We start from the raw sequence: 17,566 nt of genomic DNA on the forward strand, positions 1-17,566 counted from the left end.
TCTGCTGACAGTACAGCTCCTTCAGCGACTTGAGCTCCTCGATCAGGGCCTTGTTTTGGTTCTCCAGCACCGCCACCCGGTTCTCTAGGCACTTGATGTACTCCTTCTTCTTCCGGCGGCACTCCCGGGCCGCTTCCCGGTTTTTCTGCAACCGCATCTCGCGCTTGCGCGACTGATCCTCCAGCTGCACGTTGCCGCCCATGACTGTGTTGGGAAAAATATCTGCTCAGATGGGTGTATGTGTGAATGTGTGTGTGTGTGTGGATGTGTTTTCCGGTAGAAAAGTGTGCGCGCGTTGATGAGGAGAGGTTTGTGGTGCATGAGGTAGGGGAAGGAGTGGATTTTTGTTTTGTTTGGATTTTTTTTTTTCAGGATGAGGATGTGCACGTTGTTAGTAAAGATGCATGACGAACGTGATATGGGGATGTTATGGATGTATGTTTGGATGGGTGGATCACGACCGTGACAGACCAGAGGGGATTTAAAGGGTGGAGGGAAGCAGGATGGCAGGTGGGACAACACATTTAGATGCGAGTATTATATTATTATGCGGAGACGTTCATCGGTGGAGCGGTTCCGGTATCGCCGGACGGCGTAACGCGTAACGCGGCGTTACGGCGCGTAGCCCAGACGCAGCGGCGTATGTGTGTATGGGGAGGTTTGCGGAACACGTATACACATATGAGATGAGCGCAGGATGAAGCGGACGGGCCAGTTTGTTTTGGGTCCGAGTGTTTTTGGGGCGGGGGGGGGCGAACGAAGAGGAGCGAAGAGTGGGTGGCGAGAGATGAAGTTTTGTTACAGTACAACGATGGTGGTGGATGGCGCAAAGCAAATGAGCGGGTGTTAAAACACGACCACACCGGACGACACGCACAAGTTCGTTAGTTAGTTAGCGGTTAGTAGTAGGCGCCGTAGCAGCAACCGTTGCGACAGTTGCGGCGTTCGAGAGTGCGATAGTGCGAAATGAGGGGAACACAATGGAGGCACAAGAAAACGAGCGTGTGTGGGATGAAAATGAAATTCCAAAATAAAAAAAGGGGGCAAAAGAAAAAAAAAACAAAAGAGAAAAAAAGAGAGAGAAGAAAAGAAAACTCATCATTATACAAACACGCACTACTGGCGAGTAAAACTATCATCCGCTGGCTGCTGTGCAAGACCAGAAGCCTTTGGCAAACGGGATGCAGTAGTAGGAGGAGGAAGCGGGTGCAGGGGAGGGGGGAGGAGGGTTTAAGGCATGCAATTGCGTTTTTTTTTACTATTCCAAACGTCAGTTCTAAGGACTCTGTTGGCTAGGGTGTAGTAAGAAGAGGTGTAAGTTTACATTAGTTCAGGAAGCATCTCGCCAATCGCTAGCTGCTAAAGTAACGCAGAACAAAATTACTGTAACATCAGCCTGAGAAAGACGGCCATGAGGAAGATAAAAACAAACGACTACTAAGTAACAGGCATCACTAAAAAAAAGTGTAAATTAAACATTACACCATTACGCATTAACATTACTACGAGACAAAACTACGATACGAGAAAGAACGAAACAGAAAAAAAGGTAAAAACTTGCAGCACTATTCCTAGTGATTACACATACACACACACACAGGTCTAGAAGGAACGGAGATAGGGTGGTTTGGAATTTTGGAGCTGAAGTTTGACGCGATAGGATAAAACAGGAGGTGGAGGGATGGAAGGGGTACGGTTGAAGGCACGGTCGTATACTTACGAGGTACGTAAATGCCCTCCGGCTGGGAATATTGCACCACACCACCACCAGGTGTCGCTATCGTGTGCAGGCCGGAACCATCGCTCGGGGTGTTGGCTGTGGTAGTGGGGGGAGGGGGTAGTATATATATATTTATATATATTTATGTATCGCACAGTTGACACTGGTCGGTTGGTAGTAATGCAGTTTTGATCAGTTCTTGGTTTGGTTCGCGCAAATTGATTTCGTCCATTTTGAGAACAAACGGATGGATGAAGGTAGTAGGGGAAGGAAGGGGGTAGGGAGTAGTATCGGGCAAATCTGAGTCGGATGCATGAATCTGTATGAATCTTTGAAATGATTCAATGAATCTGAATCTTGGATGCAAAGATTCATGAATCTCCAAATATTCTTGAATCTCCAAAGATTCAAAGATCATCTCCAAAGATTCATGAATCCCCAAATATTGTTGAATCTAAAAGAATCATGAATCTCCAAAGATACGTGAATCTCGAAAGAATCATGAATCTTGAAAGATTCAAAGATCATCTTCAAAGATCCATGAATCTCCAAGTATTCTTAAATCTCCAAAGATTTATGAATCCCTCAAGATTCGTGAATTTCGAAAGACTCATGAATCTCGAAAGATTTATGAACTGCAAAAGGTTCATATACCTCTCAAAGATTCATGAACCACCACAGATTCACGAATCTCCAAACATTCGTGAATCTCTAAAGATTCATATATCTCGATAGATTCACTCATCTCAAAAAATTCTGGAATCCCAAGGGATTTATACGTCTCCAAGGATTCATAGAGATTCAGCTTCTCATTATCCATCTTCTTGGCGTTACAGCCTACGTAGCCATGTCACTCAGGAGATTCCCTGCAATCCTTGGAGATTCATGAATCTTTAGAAATTCATAAATAATTGAAGAGTCGATTCGAGATTCGAATCACTCATCACTGAAGATTCATAGGAATGAATTTCAACGAAAGATTCATGAAACCGAACACTACTAGGGAGGAAGATTTTGAGTGTTTTTGTTTGCGAAATATCTCACATGGTCAGAAAATGGTTTTTATGGTCTAAATGCTCCTTTTTTTTACTGTGTTTTTCTCTCAGGATGTCTTACACGTCCAAATAAATAGCTAGGGTAAATGTTAAAAAGGTGTTGGTATTGGTCAGGATCGTCCACGGGTGACTAGGAGAGGTGGTGGTTTGATAGGTGAGATGAAGTGGACAAATGGATCTACCCAAAATCGATGGTCTCTACGTCTGCAGTATTTCAACACGTGTGTGTGAGGAGTAAAACAATGCTACCATTACAACTAATGCATTCCCCCTACGAACGTATAGGTCTAGAGACAAAACCGAATTACATTTCCGCAGCGAACGGAGAGCCGTAGCAATCCGGCTAATTTGGGTAAATACAGAAAATGAAAACAAAATTCCACAAGCGCTATCTAAGCTACCGGGAAACTGGCTAATGGTTTTGAAGAGAGAAAAAGTGAGAAAGAGAGCGAGCACGTGAGCTTCCAAATCGACATCATTTAGAACAAACAAACAAAAAAGCACACACAACTAGTTCCGTGCCGAAAAACAGCCCCTTTTGCCCCCAATGACTAGTTCTACACTTAATTAGCTCTAATTAGCTCGCAGCAAAGAATGAAAGAGAGCAACGGAAAGTGGAAAGATGGAACCATGCGTAACGCTAATTAACAAAACCAAAAAAAAAAAAAAAAAAAATACTGTTCACAGACAGAACCTCCTCGTGAGAGATTTAAATGGTAGACTAATTTTAAAAATAAATTCAAACAAAACAACGAGACTTGAAAGGATAATGAAGGGATAGCAAAGTACTAAAGAATATAAGCTGAACAGGAGTTGTTAAATAAAACGGAATGAACGCAATGGATCGCAAGAGTTGAAATAAACGATTAAAATCGGAAAAAACTAAACCCAAAAACTCTAACCTAAAAAAAACTACAAGGGTTGTAATAAGAAATGAGAATTCTTTTCGATCGGCGCAATTTTCCGTCAATTGTACGTTTAAAAGAAAGATGAATATAACGGTAGAAAAAGGTGAAAACGGGGTCTGGTTGGGATGTTTTTGCTGATTAGTGAAGCTCCGTTTTTTTGGTGGTTTTGTGGAAATTTTAGAAACGTAAAAAAGGGAACAGATTTGTTAAGTTGCAATCCCCAGGCGCTGCGGTGGGGGGCTGGCCTTTCCGGTTGACCTGTTGCGTCGGGGAAAAAAGAAAACCCCCCAACATGTCGAGGGTTTTTGAGGCTCAATCACACAGGCACGCGCTCGTACACGCTCGCACAGAGACATTCGTTCATACACGCTCATACCGTCGGCAGCTCGACAGCAAACCAAAAAAAAAAAAAGGGAGAAAAAGGAGCCGTCCCTCTTGGGGAGTTGGGCGAAACGCGCGTTGGAACAGACGAAGCACTCGACCAACCACGTGAGTTGGTGAGTGGGTCGGGGGTCCGAGGGTTTGGGGGGGGGGTTCCACTAGGCGAACGAACGCCCGAACGTACCGATTTCCGCTCCGCCGAGATCGCTCAATATCTTACGATAGGATGGGCGCCGGGTCAGCAGGTCCCTCCGCTTCTTCGGGGACGCCTCCTCGTCCGACAGCGTGTCGTCGCTGTTGGTGTCGGTCATAATGCTGCCGGAGCCGGTGACGATGTGCGGTTCGGGTTTGATCTTCCGGGGCAATCATGAAAAACAAGAAACATTGTACATTACCGGCCGAACCGTCTGGGGAGGGGGGCTGTACGATCGGGCGCAAGAGCGCAGCTTACGTGTATGGTTTGCAAATTGCCCGTCGTCGTGTGGATCACGGAGTTTGGTTTGTTACACACTAATAGTACGCTGCGCGCGAGCGGCACGTTCCCTGTCGCCGTGTGTATGACCGACTGCTGGTTCTGCTGTATGACGGACTGCGCCTGGAACGGGAGGAATGGAGAGCGTTACCGCCAAAAAAAAAAAATAGCGCAGCCGACAACGTTGCTGGCTTACCTGGCCGGGCGATTGGGTCGACAGCAGCTGGACGATGTTGGTACCGGACGCGGTGACTGCGGCGGCCGCCGCCGGCACTAGCGTTACCTCCGGACCGGCCGCACCACCGACCGGCACCGAGCTGTTGCTGTTGTTGGCCGACCCGGACCCGAGCGCTCCCAGGCCGCCCGGAGCACCGCCTGCTACCAAGCCCGTCACTCCCTTCACACCGCCTCCTCCTCCTCCTCCACCTCCACCACCGCCTCCTCCTCCTCCTCCTCCTCCGCCCCCTCCACCACCTTCACCGGTAGAGGCTGCCACCGTTACTGCTGTGCTGCTGTCGGCGCTGCCGTTGTTGGAGGTACTGATTAGCTCGCTTTGGTGCTGCGTTCCTACACCGGATGGGGGGCCACGACCACCACCACCACCACCACCACCGCCGCCGCCGACGGTAACCACCGCCTCACCGACCGTCGAACCGGTTGCGTTCGGACCGGTACCACCACCGAGCGGATCGCCTATCGCCGAGGAACCGTTCTCCTCGACCATACTACTGTCCATAATCCGCCCGCTGCGTTGCGCCTCCCCCCGGGGCGTCACCGTGCCGGTACCGGCGGGTGGTTTCGTGCCGCGCACTCCAAGCTTTCCCGGGACCGTGGCTGGCGTGCGGCAATGCGTTACACCCCAGTTCCCTTTCCCCTTTTGCCAAGGCCGCTGTTTTCACTTTCGCACCAAGCACGCGCGCACACACACGAGTTACTCTCGATTAGCTGAGCTTTAGTAGAACGGCATTTGCTAGTGCGTACTTTCGTCTAACTACAGTTAATCAAAAGTTGAAAAAAATAATAAAATTGGCCAGTAAAAGGCTTTCAATGTCTTACATCGGTTCACGGGCAAACAATGGGGTTTTTTTTTTTGTTTAAATTTATCCCTATGCACTCCTAGCCGCAAACACCACGGAGGACGCACCTGGTTCACCTAGATTCGCACTGCCCTTAAGTACCGCCCGTTTTACACACTGTTTTTTGCGTTTTTTTTCTATTATTCACCTGACCAGACTGGAGACGCTCAGTTCGGGGGGCTACATGGTTTCTTCTTCTTCTTCTTCTTCTTTGCCGTATGAATAAACACACAAACACACACCTTCGCACAAAACGCACCTCTAGAGCATGGCCGGACCCGGACACCGGCAGGACGGAAACCGTTTTTTTTTAGCGATGCACGCACATCAACCACATGGGACGCCGTCGAGCGTTTTTCCCTTCGTGAAGCTGCGTCTACTCCGCGCGTTTCCGAGAATGTTCTCACTGCCGTCTGTCTACTATGCTACAGAGCGAGAACGGGTAAAGGCCGTGGCGCAAAAAAAAGTAATAAAACAAAAAAATAAACAAAACAAAACTGGCCCGCGCAAGGGCGACTCGGGCGACTGCACTGTCACTGCGGCAAAGCACCCGCGGGTGGCGCGACTCGCCTACCAACACTCCAGTCCAGGTGCTGCACGGTCACATCTACACACTACACAACGGTGCGCCCGTGCACGATACACAGCGGCACATGTCCCGGATGATCCTGCTGCTGGTGCGTCCTGATCGTGGCGCGCTGCTGCTGCTGCTGCTGCTGCTTCTGCTGCTGCTGGTGCTGTTGCATTACTGTGCCACCGTCGAGGGTTTCATCGGCTCTTAGTGAGCATTTCGGCCGACTGCCAAGGGCTAGAAAGTAATAGCAACCAAAAAAAAAATGCGTAGATTAGAATAGATGGCAGCGTGGTGTTTATTTACTTCGTACGACGCGCGTACGGGCGACACGATCAGTGGGGGAGCGTTGGGAAGCAGGATGGGACCAATATCAACCAGTGTAAACAATTCGGCGGTTTGCTATGCCACGCTTCCCCACTTATGCACGGACCGACACTCGGTGGTTTTGGGTGGGAAAATGTGCTGATTGCTTACAAAATGCATTACGTAGTTAGAATCCAACCCGTCGGCGACCAATCCTGGTTTTGATAGACACGCTGAGCTTTGATGGGGAGTGAATGAAAAGGACGAAAGAAAGAACCGGATGTGGAAACGGGCAGCACGTTAAGGTGCTGAGTTGGGGTTGATTCTACTTCTCCGTGTAAACACTGAGACACGGAAGACCCTCGACAAACGACGATTTTAATGGTGAAATCTGTTTAAGATGTCGCTGACATCAACATTTTGACAATTTCGTCAAATTCCATACTCTTTTAGTCTGTTCAAGATGCGAATGTCTTGCTTAGGGCGAATACTGGTCAACCTGCACATTCGATTTGGCTGTTTAGATTCTTTAGGAAGAACTTCTGAATGGCAGTTCATCAAAAAATATCCGTCAAGGGATGCAAGATTGTACCCAATGATTTCTTAGATACTCCACAATAGCAACAGGTTTCCCCTACGATGAATATCTCACTAAGCTGTAAGTCTCCCAATGAAGATTCACTATTGTTGACATGTTTCTTATAGTGTTCAAATTTGATAGAATTTTATTTCACGCCGACAGCAGTGTGATATGCAAATTCATGAAGATTCGGGGCAACTCTGGAACTTGGAACTTAGTATGTATCGCGTTACCGATTGTGGGAATAGAACTAATACACACTTCAAAAATATGTCGACTCATCAACTACAGTGGAGAACTACAACTACTTCGATGTACGTCTTCCTCTAGGTTCTATTCTTTAATCCCAAATAGATGATAACTAGAGCATACTCTTCTTGCTATAAAACATACCCAGACAACAGTTCCAAGACGTGATTTGCAAAAGGAGAGCGAAAGGCAGTTCTCTAGGTACGGCTGATAGAAATGATGCACTCTAGACAAAGTTATCAGTATCACTGAGCGTTGACCTTGAGGGAACCCATCTCCCGTTGGCGGGTTATCCGCGCCTACAATGTCTACACCCACACACACACACACACACACACCCGGCTCAAACTCAACTCCAAGAATGACAGAAACAAATTAAATAAACATCTTTACCGGAGCAGAATGTCATTGTGTGAGGAGTGTGTACAGAATTTTGGGGGCTGGATACAGTGTGCTGGTTGGAAAGTGCGCAGAATGCCAGATGAGTCCAATGCCCCATGGACTGGTTGGAGTTGGGTGGGAAAACTATCCCAACCTTGAAAGCCAACAAAACATCCCCCCGCCCCAGAGTGCGTGCGTGTGTGTGTGTGTGTGACAGTGTCCTTCAAGTGGGCTTTGCTTGTGTTGGAGCTTCAAGATGCCTGCCCATCTTTGAGGCCTTTCGAGCACCAATAGCCAGCGATGAGATTAAAAGGTCATGGCATTCAATTGGAGATGGCGTGTACTTCCAGCCCATCCCACCCTGTAACTAATGCTCCCGCGTGTTGCTTGGGGCGAAAGGGCACAAGAGCTTTCGGGGACGCTGGAAACGATTCCACCAAAGGTTGCGTGACAAAGCCCCACAGACCGTAACCGTTGGGGCTACGGAGCCGCACGGGAGCATGGGCGATATATGGGACTCATTAGCGATTACGTCCGAGCCAAGCTGCGTCCAGGTACAACAACATGGTAGAGAGATTAGCGATGTCATGCTCATTTCGCGGGCAGCACCGAAAGACCTCGAGGGCCGCACATTTGACCTCTCTGGACACAGTCTGAGGAATAAGATACGGGGAAACATTGATGTCCGGCGATGCCTCGCGCGCTACTATTTAGTCCCAGTGCCACAACGCTCTATTTCCGCACATTTTACACCGTCAACATTCCATTGTATGCCATGGAGGGGACGGGGGAGGAGACGAAGATTATAAATAAGTTTCTATGGCCTAAGATGGGGTTTCACTGAGCGGTGCATTTTCTGGACCGATTCCAACTAATTGCAACCTCGTGGTACATCTAACGCGATTCCAATGAATGAACGAGATAGATACCGGCTGGTTGGGACAGGACAGGCAAGTTAGCAAGCACAAGGTACGATCCGCAAGAGTTAATTTACACCTTAGAGCGAAGCGTGCTGGCGCTAAATTGTGAAGGCACGCTGACTTAGAGCATCGTTGCGTTTTTTTTAATGTCTTCCCGTCTTCTAGAACCTTCTTGCCACTTGAGGGTAGAAGAATTCAATCCTCCATACAAGAACCTTCGATAATGTATACAAAACTGAGGTCCCAACAGCCAATGCCTACACTAGCTAAACTCGGAGTTCCTCAGGTCGAAATCTTGCTAACGGCGCTCGGGCCACACGATAATGTATACAACATGCCGTGTCCCCAAACCTCTTGCTTAGGAGTTCCATGCTCCAAGCGCGAAACCTTTACACACCTGATGGTTGGAGCAATCGTGTCTAAACGACCTAATCAAAATCTCACACAGCCTGCTGCTTCGTCGCCGGATTTGTTTTCCGTTCCATTCCTGCTGTCCAAAAACTGTTGATAGGCCACAGTCGGCGCGAGCAGTCTCTTCCTCTGCATATGCTAATCGTTCGCATCGATTCACGGTCACCTCTCATGAACACAACAGAGCTCTCGATTTCTTCCTCCTTTCAGGCGACGGTGACGCGCAGAGCACTGCTATGAGCTGCTCCGACTAGTCGAACTCAAAAAAAAAAAAACACACAGAACGAACCTTTTCAAACCCCACCCACAGACACGTCAGGGCGTGTGATGCCGTTGTCCTGCGCTATTCTACCAAAAAAATCGCGAAAAGTATGCTACACACCAAGGCACACACACACACACACACACACACACACACACACACACACACACACACACACACACACACACACACACACACACACACACACACACACCAGAGTTACAAGCCGTACTTAGTGACTCATACAAAAACAAAACATTAGAAAACACTCCACTGTAAAGTGGGAGCAGTGAAGGAGGAGCACCCCGGTCCAAGCGGAAAAGAAAGGAAGGATTTTGCTCGTCTTGTGCAAAATGGTCTTGTGAAACAGTGCTACTTTCTTCTGAGTTCACTGTGTATCTGTCTCTCTCTCTCTCTCTCTCTCTCTCTCTCTCTCTCTCTCTCTCTCTCTCTCTCTCTCTCTCTCTCTCTCTCTCTCTCTCTCTCTCTGTGTCTCTATGCTTGTATGTGTGACTAACATCAGCTCTTGCTTGGTGGTGGCGTGCGCTGTGCGTGTGTATGGCGTTGATCCCATATGTTTTCAAGGCTGACATCCCTCCTTGGTACCCTCCACTAACTTTCCCTGTTCGTGCAGAAGGGGGAAGGAGCAGGGTGTGGTAAGCGTGCCCCGGCCTTCAAGGACACTCGGCTGGGGATGGGGACGAGGGAAAGCATCATCTGCACTTTCTCTCAGCCAGTTAGTCATCCGCCCTGCTGCTGTATAATTAAACAGCTTTTGCTTCGAGCATCTGACCCTGGGGCTGGCCATGCTGTGGAAGAGTTGCTTTAGAGAGAAAGAGAGAGAGAGAGAGAGAGAGAGAGAGAGAGAGAAAGAGGGGGGAGAAAATAGGCTCATTTGCATTACAATCCTGGCCAACATGACTCAACATGTAAAATGAGCGTAAGCAGTTCGTTCCCCAAAAATTGATCAAATAGCAGAATCAATAGCTGAGCAAGCGACGAAGGGCCTCCCCGTTCCGAGCAACGTTCGAAAGCCGAAAGAAAATTGTCCGACACTGTTGCGCCTTCGACTGTCTGTGCGTGTGTGTGTGTGTGTGTGTCGGTGTAGATGTTTGCGTGTACTGGGGCTGTTTGTTTATACATAACCTCTCACAACCGTACGTAAGCAACGCTGGGGCCGCTGACGTAGCAACAGCAACATTCTACGGTGGGACGGCCCGACCCGACACGGCGAGCGCGATAGCAGCCACATGTATGTATGGATGTATGTATATGGATTGGCGATGGCGAAAAATATAAACGGACCGTCACGTCATCCGCATCGACCGACCGCACACACCGACGTGATTATCAAGACGAGATGAAAGATAATCTTGGCAGCGCTCGGGATATAACATGGAGGGGGGGGGGGGGGGGGGAGGAACGAGACTGTTTGTCCAAGCATTCGAGTGGGGAGGGTGGGGGGGGAAGGGGTGGGGGGGTTTCTTTTCGTTTTGCTCGCGTCTATTAGCGTACGCAACCCGGGGTTCGTCGTGTTCGTGCGTTCGATGAAGGTGTGCGAGCAAGCACATCGTGGGGAGTGTGGTGGGGCGCAAATTCCGCAACCCTGCTCGAACGCAGAAATCAATGCGAGAAAACTGATGCGTAAGACCAAATTTTCCACTTGAGGGGTAACGGGAAGGTCGAGAAGTCGAGAAAAATCTCGTTTGAGAGTGTCCGGTAAGCTGATTTGCGAATTTGCGAGAAAGAGATAACAAAAACAACAAGATAACAAGAACGAGAGATAGAGAGAGAGAGAGAGAGAGAGAGAGAGAGAGATAGAGAGAGAGGGGGGAGAAATTCAGCACAGCAATTTTGGGCGCAAAAGTGTACGAAATCACCGTCGACACACAAAAATCCAACTCGAATCTGTGTCAGTCCATATGGCAGGCTGGAGGCAGGCTTGTTTGATTTGTTTTTTTTTTTTGTTTGCATTCCCACCAGGGACATACTCTAGGTTCATCATGCTACAAGCAGTCTATGATTTACTGTTGTAATTTTAACTTTAGCTGTATTTTGAAATATTAACCCCTTACAGTTTGCTTTGATCAAGATATGATAATCCAAAGCAAGAGCGGCATGCATCGTCTATGACCTTCTTCTCTGTGAAGCGTGCCTGCCTCTAAACTCTAAACAACACTATGTCGTTCTTTCTCCCCCCAAGGCATGCCGAATATGTTAAGTTATCACAGTCCAATGCCCCAGAATGGTCATGTTGATACGACGATACCCCGGCAAGGGCTGAGGTTTTCGAGTCCTGTCAGCGCTGCCCCACCCGCTCTGCGGGAGAATTAATAGCACGCTTTCATTCCAACGAAGGAGCCAAAACCGCCTCCACCCCAGTATGCGTCATCTCTTTAGTGATGACCAGGAATAGTGATGATGCAGTTGTGCAAGCAGCAGCCCCATCAGAGCACTCTAGTTATTATTTGGACCAAGCACCATGCTCCGCGCTGCCTGCTGCTTTGTGCAGCACTGCCGAACCGTAACATGCCCCCCCTCATTCGGTGGGATGACGTCATTTTGTATGAATTAAAAAAAAAGCAGAAGAAAGACAGAAACACAACGGGAATACGGCACAGCAGGGGAAGCTGTTGAGCATAAGCACCCCATTGATTGATATGTACAGCGCCGGGAAAGTTATCTGGAGGTTCCCCGTTCGCAGTTGACGCTCCGCCTGCAGACAGGGACAAACGCAACAGTTGGCGGCATTTGCGCGTACGCGGCCGTCGAATCGCAGATCGGCAGGTGTCACCATACACACAGCCTACGGTTGGAATGCTTATCCCATATGCTTGCTTGCTGTTTATGGACAAGGGAACGGGATAAATAAACATTCACAGCAAGCGCAACTCAAGTGGACGGAATTGCTGGTGGTTTGAAACCAACACAGATTATTAGAATGATTTGGAAAGCCTTCTGCATAAGGCTTACCCATTGTTTACCACATAGCTCCATGTAATTGGAACCTCTAAACACTCGGATGTGCCGAGACGCCGAGCATTTGGGCAGAGTAGAAAATGCTCTCGTAGGCACGTTCCGTTCCCCCTAAATCGAAATGTTTAGGCAACAGTATCCCCTAGCGCACAAGATCTTACCCACGTGTTTGAGCTGAGATTTGAGCTATTCGGGCTGGGTATAAGCGGAACAGTGTCAGCAGAAATTGTGGCCGGTCGTAATTTAACAATGGTTTAAGAAAACACTGATTGAATGTCTACACATGCAATGGCACCATCGTATGAACCTACATCCAGCATGCGACGCCGGCTCTAAACGTTTACATTTAGGCGCAAGAGCTACAAGTGTTTATTCCCAAACCAGAGAATGAAAGTTGATGATTTGATCTGTTGTGCTGGGTCTATTGTGCAATTCAACAAACTTCTTCTTGAGGATGCCAAAAGAAATGCTCTTATTTTACTTATTTGAAAGAATTTTCCAGCACAAACCCTTATGGAACCGTTTTTTGGTGGCGATTTAATTCACTTGCAGCACAGAAAAATTAATGTTGAATGGCATTTTTCGACGCGATTGCTCAATGGAATGTCAACTATTCCATGTCGATGATTGTCACCGTAACTTACAAAACGGGAACATGCTCTGGAAGGTCGTACGACTTGACAATTCTACCGCAACACCGTCCCAGAGCTGCTCATGTTCAAACAAAATACAAAATTAAACCTAACTACAGGAGTTTTGAGTATTTCTAGACACTTCGAATTCTGAATGCCAAAAATAATGAGTTTTCATTGAAGAAATCCATCATGTAAGCCAACGATGAGCAGTTTGGGGCAGTATCTCTAACCCACATCATGACTCGTTTATAAGCGTGTATCGTGTCTCTACTCGCGGTGGCCCTAGATGGTCTATTCGATACATGCGTCGGCTCCTACAACGCCGGACCGTATCGATTCTCAACAGGCACGTAGCAAGGACTTGACAGAGGCGCGGAAGTAACATGAGTAGAACAACACTATCTTTGTTGTGTAAAAGTTGTGTTGTGTTTCAAAGGAGGAGAGGACCTTAAACAATAAATGGCCTTAATTAATTAATAAGAGAGGCGAGAACTCTTCTTAACAGTTACACCAAAAGCCACGCATCCATGAGGTCCTAAGCAGCTAAAGCGGTCCCTGCTCGGGAAAAGACTGTACATGCATGTCGGTATCATCATCACAGCTTATGGAGATATATCTGTTCCTCTAGATGGAGATATATCTGTAGATCTTCCTCTTTTGGCACAACACAATCGTCTTTGACCGTCCCAGTCTAGTTTATCCTTTCCGGAGGTTTCCCTGGAGGGGACCACCACACAACATATTGGATAACAGTTACAAAGGCTCACTCTACAGGACACGCGAATTTAAGTCTTACTGCACTGTTGTATTATTATGGAAGCGTTGGGACCTCGTGGGTCTCTCGTTCGCCTTTTCCACCGTTTGATGCTCTGTTTATAGAGACTTTGAGCCTTGCAATTGCTTTCACAGATACCACACCGGATCGTAAAAGTGTCATTGTCTGTCGGGGAATGTCCCCTTGGAGCAGATAGGTTCCTTCCGCTTCCTCCTTCCACGAGCTTTGATTGCGAGTGTTTGATTTGCTGGAGGACATCATTGATTGTTGCCAATGGGGGGAGGTACGAGGAGCAGGGCACATCGGTACGCCGGTTGCTAGTAGCGGGATGGTCGGTTTCAGCGGCTTGAAGACACTGGGGGAGCCCACTCTCTCTCTCACACACACACTGGGGTTGCCTATCTTATCTGAGCGAACCGCCAAGCACATACACACAGTAGCTTTTACCTGCCTGTGCGGACACTCTGTACCATATCACATATCACACTTACTCACTGGGTCAAAAGCAAGCAGAGCACCACACTAAGAGTGTGAGCGCCTTTGCGCCTCTAGTCCTGCCAAAGCTGTTTACGTATGCGTGAGCGTGTATGTGTGTGCTGAGTTGTTGTGTTGTTGTGTTGTTGTTTGCGAGCCTCACGGAGTCACGCACGGTACGCGTGACGGGACAGGTCACGCCGTGTGTGCATACACACACACACACACATGCGCGCATACCATGTGCCTTCACTCTTTACACACACGTGCGCACACAGGCAGCAGTTAGTAGTTAGTCCGGTGGACGGTGTACGAAGGGCACGCACGCGTAAGCCTCCCTCTGCTGCCGTATTAGTCACACCGCTGGCTAGGCGCACGTGTGTGTGCGTGTGTGTGTGGGGGGGGGGGCAAACACACACACACTCCCTGCCTCTCAACGTGTTCCTTCACACGGTCAATCGATGAGCTCAGCATACTACGTGACGAGCGGGCGAACCCCAAGAGCGAGAAAGGCGCCGAAAGGTGGCGTATGCGTAACACACCCAACACACCCGAAAGGTGTTCCCCCTGCAGCTGGGCGGGGGGGGGGGGGGGTTGGCAGCTTCAAAGGCCCGTTGCATACCGCGCCAAATTCGAACACGCCAAGCATCCTTATCGTGGCACAGAACGAGGCACCAACTTTTTTTTGACACTCTGCAACCAAGAACAAACACACACACACTGGTAAAACAGCCGCAGCTGGGGCCGTAGGTTAAACACACTAAACAAACAGATAGCCCGTCCAGATAACAATACGCACGCACACATTACCACATCGTCGCACTTCTGGACGGGAAACGAGAAAGTGTCCGAGTTGGGTTGTGTGTGTGTGTCGTATCCCTGATTGTCCCCGTCCTCTTTACTCCTTTTGGTCCTTCGACCTTCGGTCCACACTCACACACACACACACACACACACCCACACTTTGTATGGCACACAAAACCAAACAACAACAACAACAATACTACTATCCCCGGACCATTCGCCACTGCTCGAAAGTGTTCCGGGCTGCTGGCGGAAGCTGTGGGTCTTTTTACCTTTTTTTACTTGTGTGTGTGTGTGTGTGTGTGTGGCTATGTTGCTGAAGAAAGTGAAGTGAATTACACATACCCCAATAGAGTACACGCGCTTGGTAAGCGGCGGAAGGAAAAGTGCTGCCCCGAGCGGACGGAAACACTGACCAACGGAGTCGAGGGTCGTATGTGCGTCCTAGAGCGTGACACACACACACACACACACACACACACACACACACACACACACGCCACCCACACGTCACACCAATAACAACAACAATAAAAAAAACACACCGAAACAGCGTACAAACACACCTCGATGACACTATGCGCACACACAGGCGCGCGTAGGCTTTGACAGCTTCTTTGCCCGTTGCGTGTGTCTGTGTGCTAATCGCGAGAGCGAGAAGAAGAGCGCTCTGGTCAGCAGCACACCATTAACGCGACACACACACACGCGCACACACACACACACAACTCACCAAACGATTGAGGGGTCCGTCTCTGCCCTCTGTGTGGCCCGGCTCCTGTGTCACTGTTGGTAGCTGCGTGTGTGTGTGTGTGTGTGTTTTTTTTGCTTGCTTTTGCTTACACGAAGCGAGAAATCTTCTTGACCACCAAAGCATCCAGCATGAGTGTAGAGGTGCCTGTGGGTGTGTGTGTATTGACGTGCGCGTGCGCTTATTGTTGTGTATGTATGTGTGGCTGTATGCAGAACCGAAAATATTGGTGTGCTCTGATGCAAGAATCGTGGAAGAAGAACGCGCGCGCGAACGAGAAATAGTAAAGCACACACACACACACACATACAAACCACACACACGCACACACACACACACACACACACACACACACACAGGTGAAAGAATCAAGGGAACCGACGACGAGCAAAAAGAAAAGTCACTAATCACACTATTCAACCAGGCTGAAGATTACTGTGTTTTGTTGGTCAAGCGATTTGACAGAAGAGCGTGAACCCCAAACGGTGAAGAAGAAACGGGCAGGGAGCAATGCAGCAACACATGGGGTGGGAGCGAAAAAAAAAAGAACGGGAATGCTTACGACGGCAATGCTGCTGGCGACGGGCAACAACACCAACGGCAACAACAACGACAACAGCGACGACGACGACGACGACGACGATAACAACAACGGCGATGACAGCGGCGACGGCGACGGCGACGGTTCACGCTTGCGAGCAAGCGGACTATTCGTCATATTCGTTGCGAACACCGAAACGGAACTATTGTGGCGTTGTTTTTGACAGTTAGCTCGAACGTCATCGCGCTGCGGCCGAGCCCTGCTGGCCCTGCTGGCCCCGGGTGCGCACGAGCAGGACGGGCTGTGGGCACGTGCCGGAGCGAGACGACCGGTACACGGCGGCGGCCCAGCGCGAGCCGAAAATCCGACGGCTGTCTCGTTTTCGCACGTGCGCACAAACCCCTCGACACACACACACACACATACACTGAAAAAGCACTTCGCCTGCTAACGAGTTGCGCCAACAACACATGGGCATACACACACGCACTTACACACACATTCGAAGTAGGTAATGAAAACAGAGTATCTTTTCAGGTATGAAAACAGAGCATTCTCTCTCTCTCTCCTTTTCTTTCTCTTTCTCTCATTATATCACTAGGCGTATAGAAACACGTCACGAGCTGGGGATGGTTTTTTTGAGCTCGAACAGCACTGACCGGGGGGAACATCAATGGTGCCTTCGGTGTGTCGAAGATTCCATTTCGTGTTTCTCTCTTCTGTGCTCTGGGTTGATGGAACTCTCTATGGAACACACTGTTCTTGGAATTCACTCTGATTGAATCATTAAAATACTTGAGAATGCGTTCCCGTTTCATCAGTTTTCTTACTAAACCCAATCCTTTCGGTGATTATCTCAAAATCTAAGCCAAAGCAGAGCTACAGAAATCTCTCAAACATTATTTTACGGGTGTATCTCCAATTTTTTCCCATGGCGAAGTCCTATAGCAACAACATTTATACAGGTTGTCCCCGAAGATGCGCTACTAATGCGGACCGAGAAAAAATCGTTCATGTCCACTTTCTGATCAAATCAAATTTCGCGGACTTTAGCCAAAATATAATTGATTTTCGTGTCATCTCGCTTTTTTGATAGCTTTTAGCCACTAAATTTGAAAGGTTTTTAGAATCCGACCGAAAGGAATTTTCTTCAAAACCTGTCATATTAAGAATGTCGAATCCACGTGAAAGAAGTACCGCCTATCTCGGAGATCTTTATGGAATTATACATGTTTAAACTGAAACATGGCTGTGTCTTGCGTAAATTTTATTAAATAATGCTTCATAATTGGGCCTTGCATTGGTTGATAGTTTAAAT

General features: G+C 48.4%; 1 protein-coding gene across 1 annotated transcript in view; it reads right to left on the reverse strand.

Moving 5' to 3' along the window:
• The window catches only part of LOC121589470 (cyclic AMP response element-binding protein B), a 19,936-nt gene extending 3,458 nt beyond the window's left edge, over window positions 1-16,478 (reverse strand). Inside the window, exons 1-6 of the mRNA XM_041908417.1 lie at window positions 16,270-16,478; window positions 4,733-6,420; window positions 4,516-4,659; window positions 4,249-4,417; window positions 1,721-1,816; window positions 6-204 (exon numbers count right to left, since the gene is read on the reverse strand). Coding sequence (XP_041764351.1) covers window positions 6-204; window positions 1,721-1,816; window positions 4,249-4,417; window positions 4,516-4,659; window positions 4,733-5,272 — 1,148 coding nt within the window. The 5' untranslated portion in view covers window positions 5,273-6,420; window positions 16,270-16,478. The remainder of the gene's footprint in view (window positions 1-5; window positions 205-1,720; window positions 1,817-4,248; window positions 4,418-4,515; window positions 4,660-4,732; window positions 6,421-16,269) is intronic.
• Between the last annotated feature and the right edge of the window lie 1,088 nt (window positions 16,479-17,566).

The sequence above is a fragment of the Anopheles merus genome, chromosome X, assembly GCF_017562075.2.
Source record: "Anopheles merus strain MAF chromosome X, AmerM5.1, whole genome shotgun sequence".
NCBI lineage: Eukaryota > Metazoa > Arthropoda > Insecta > Diptera > Culicidae > Anopheles > Anopheles merus.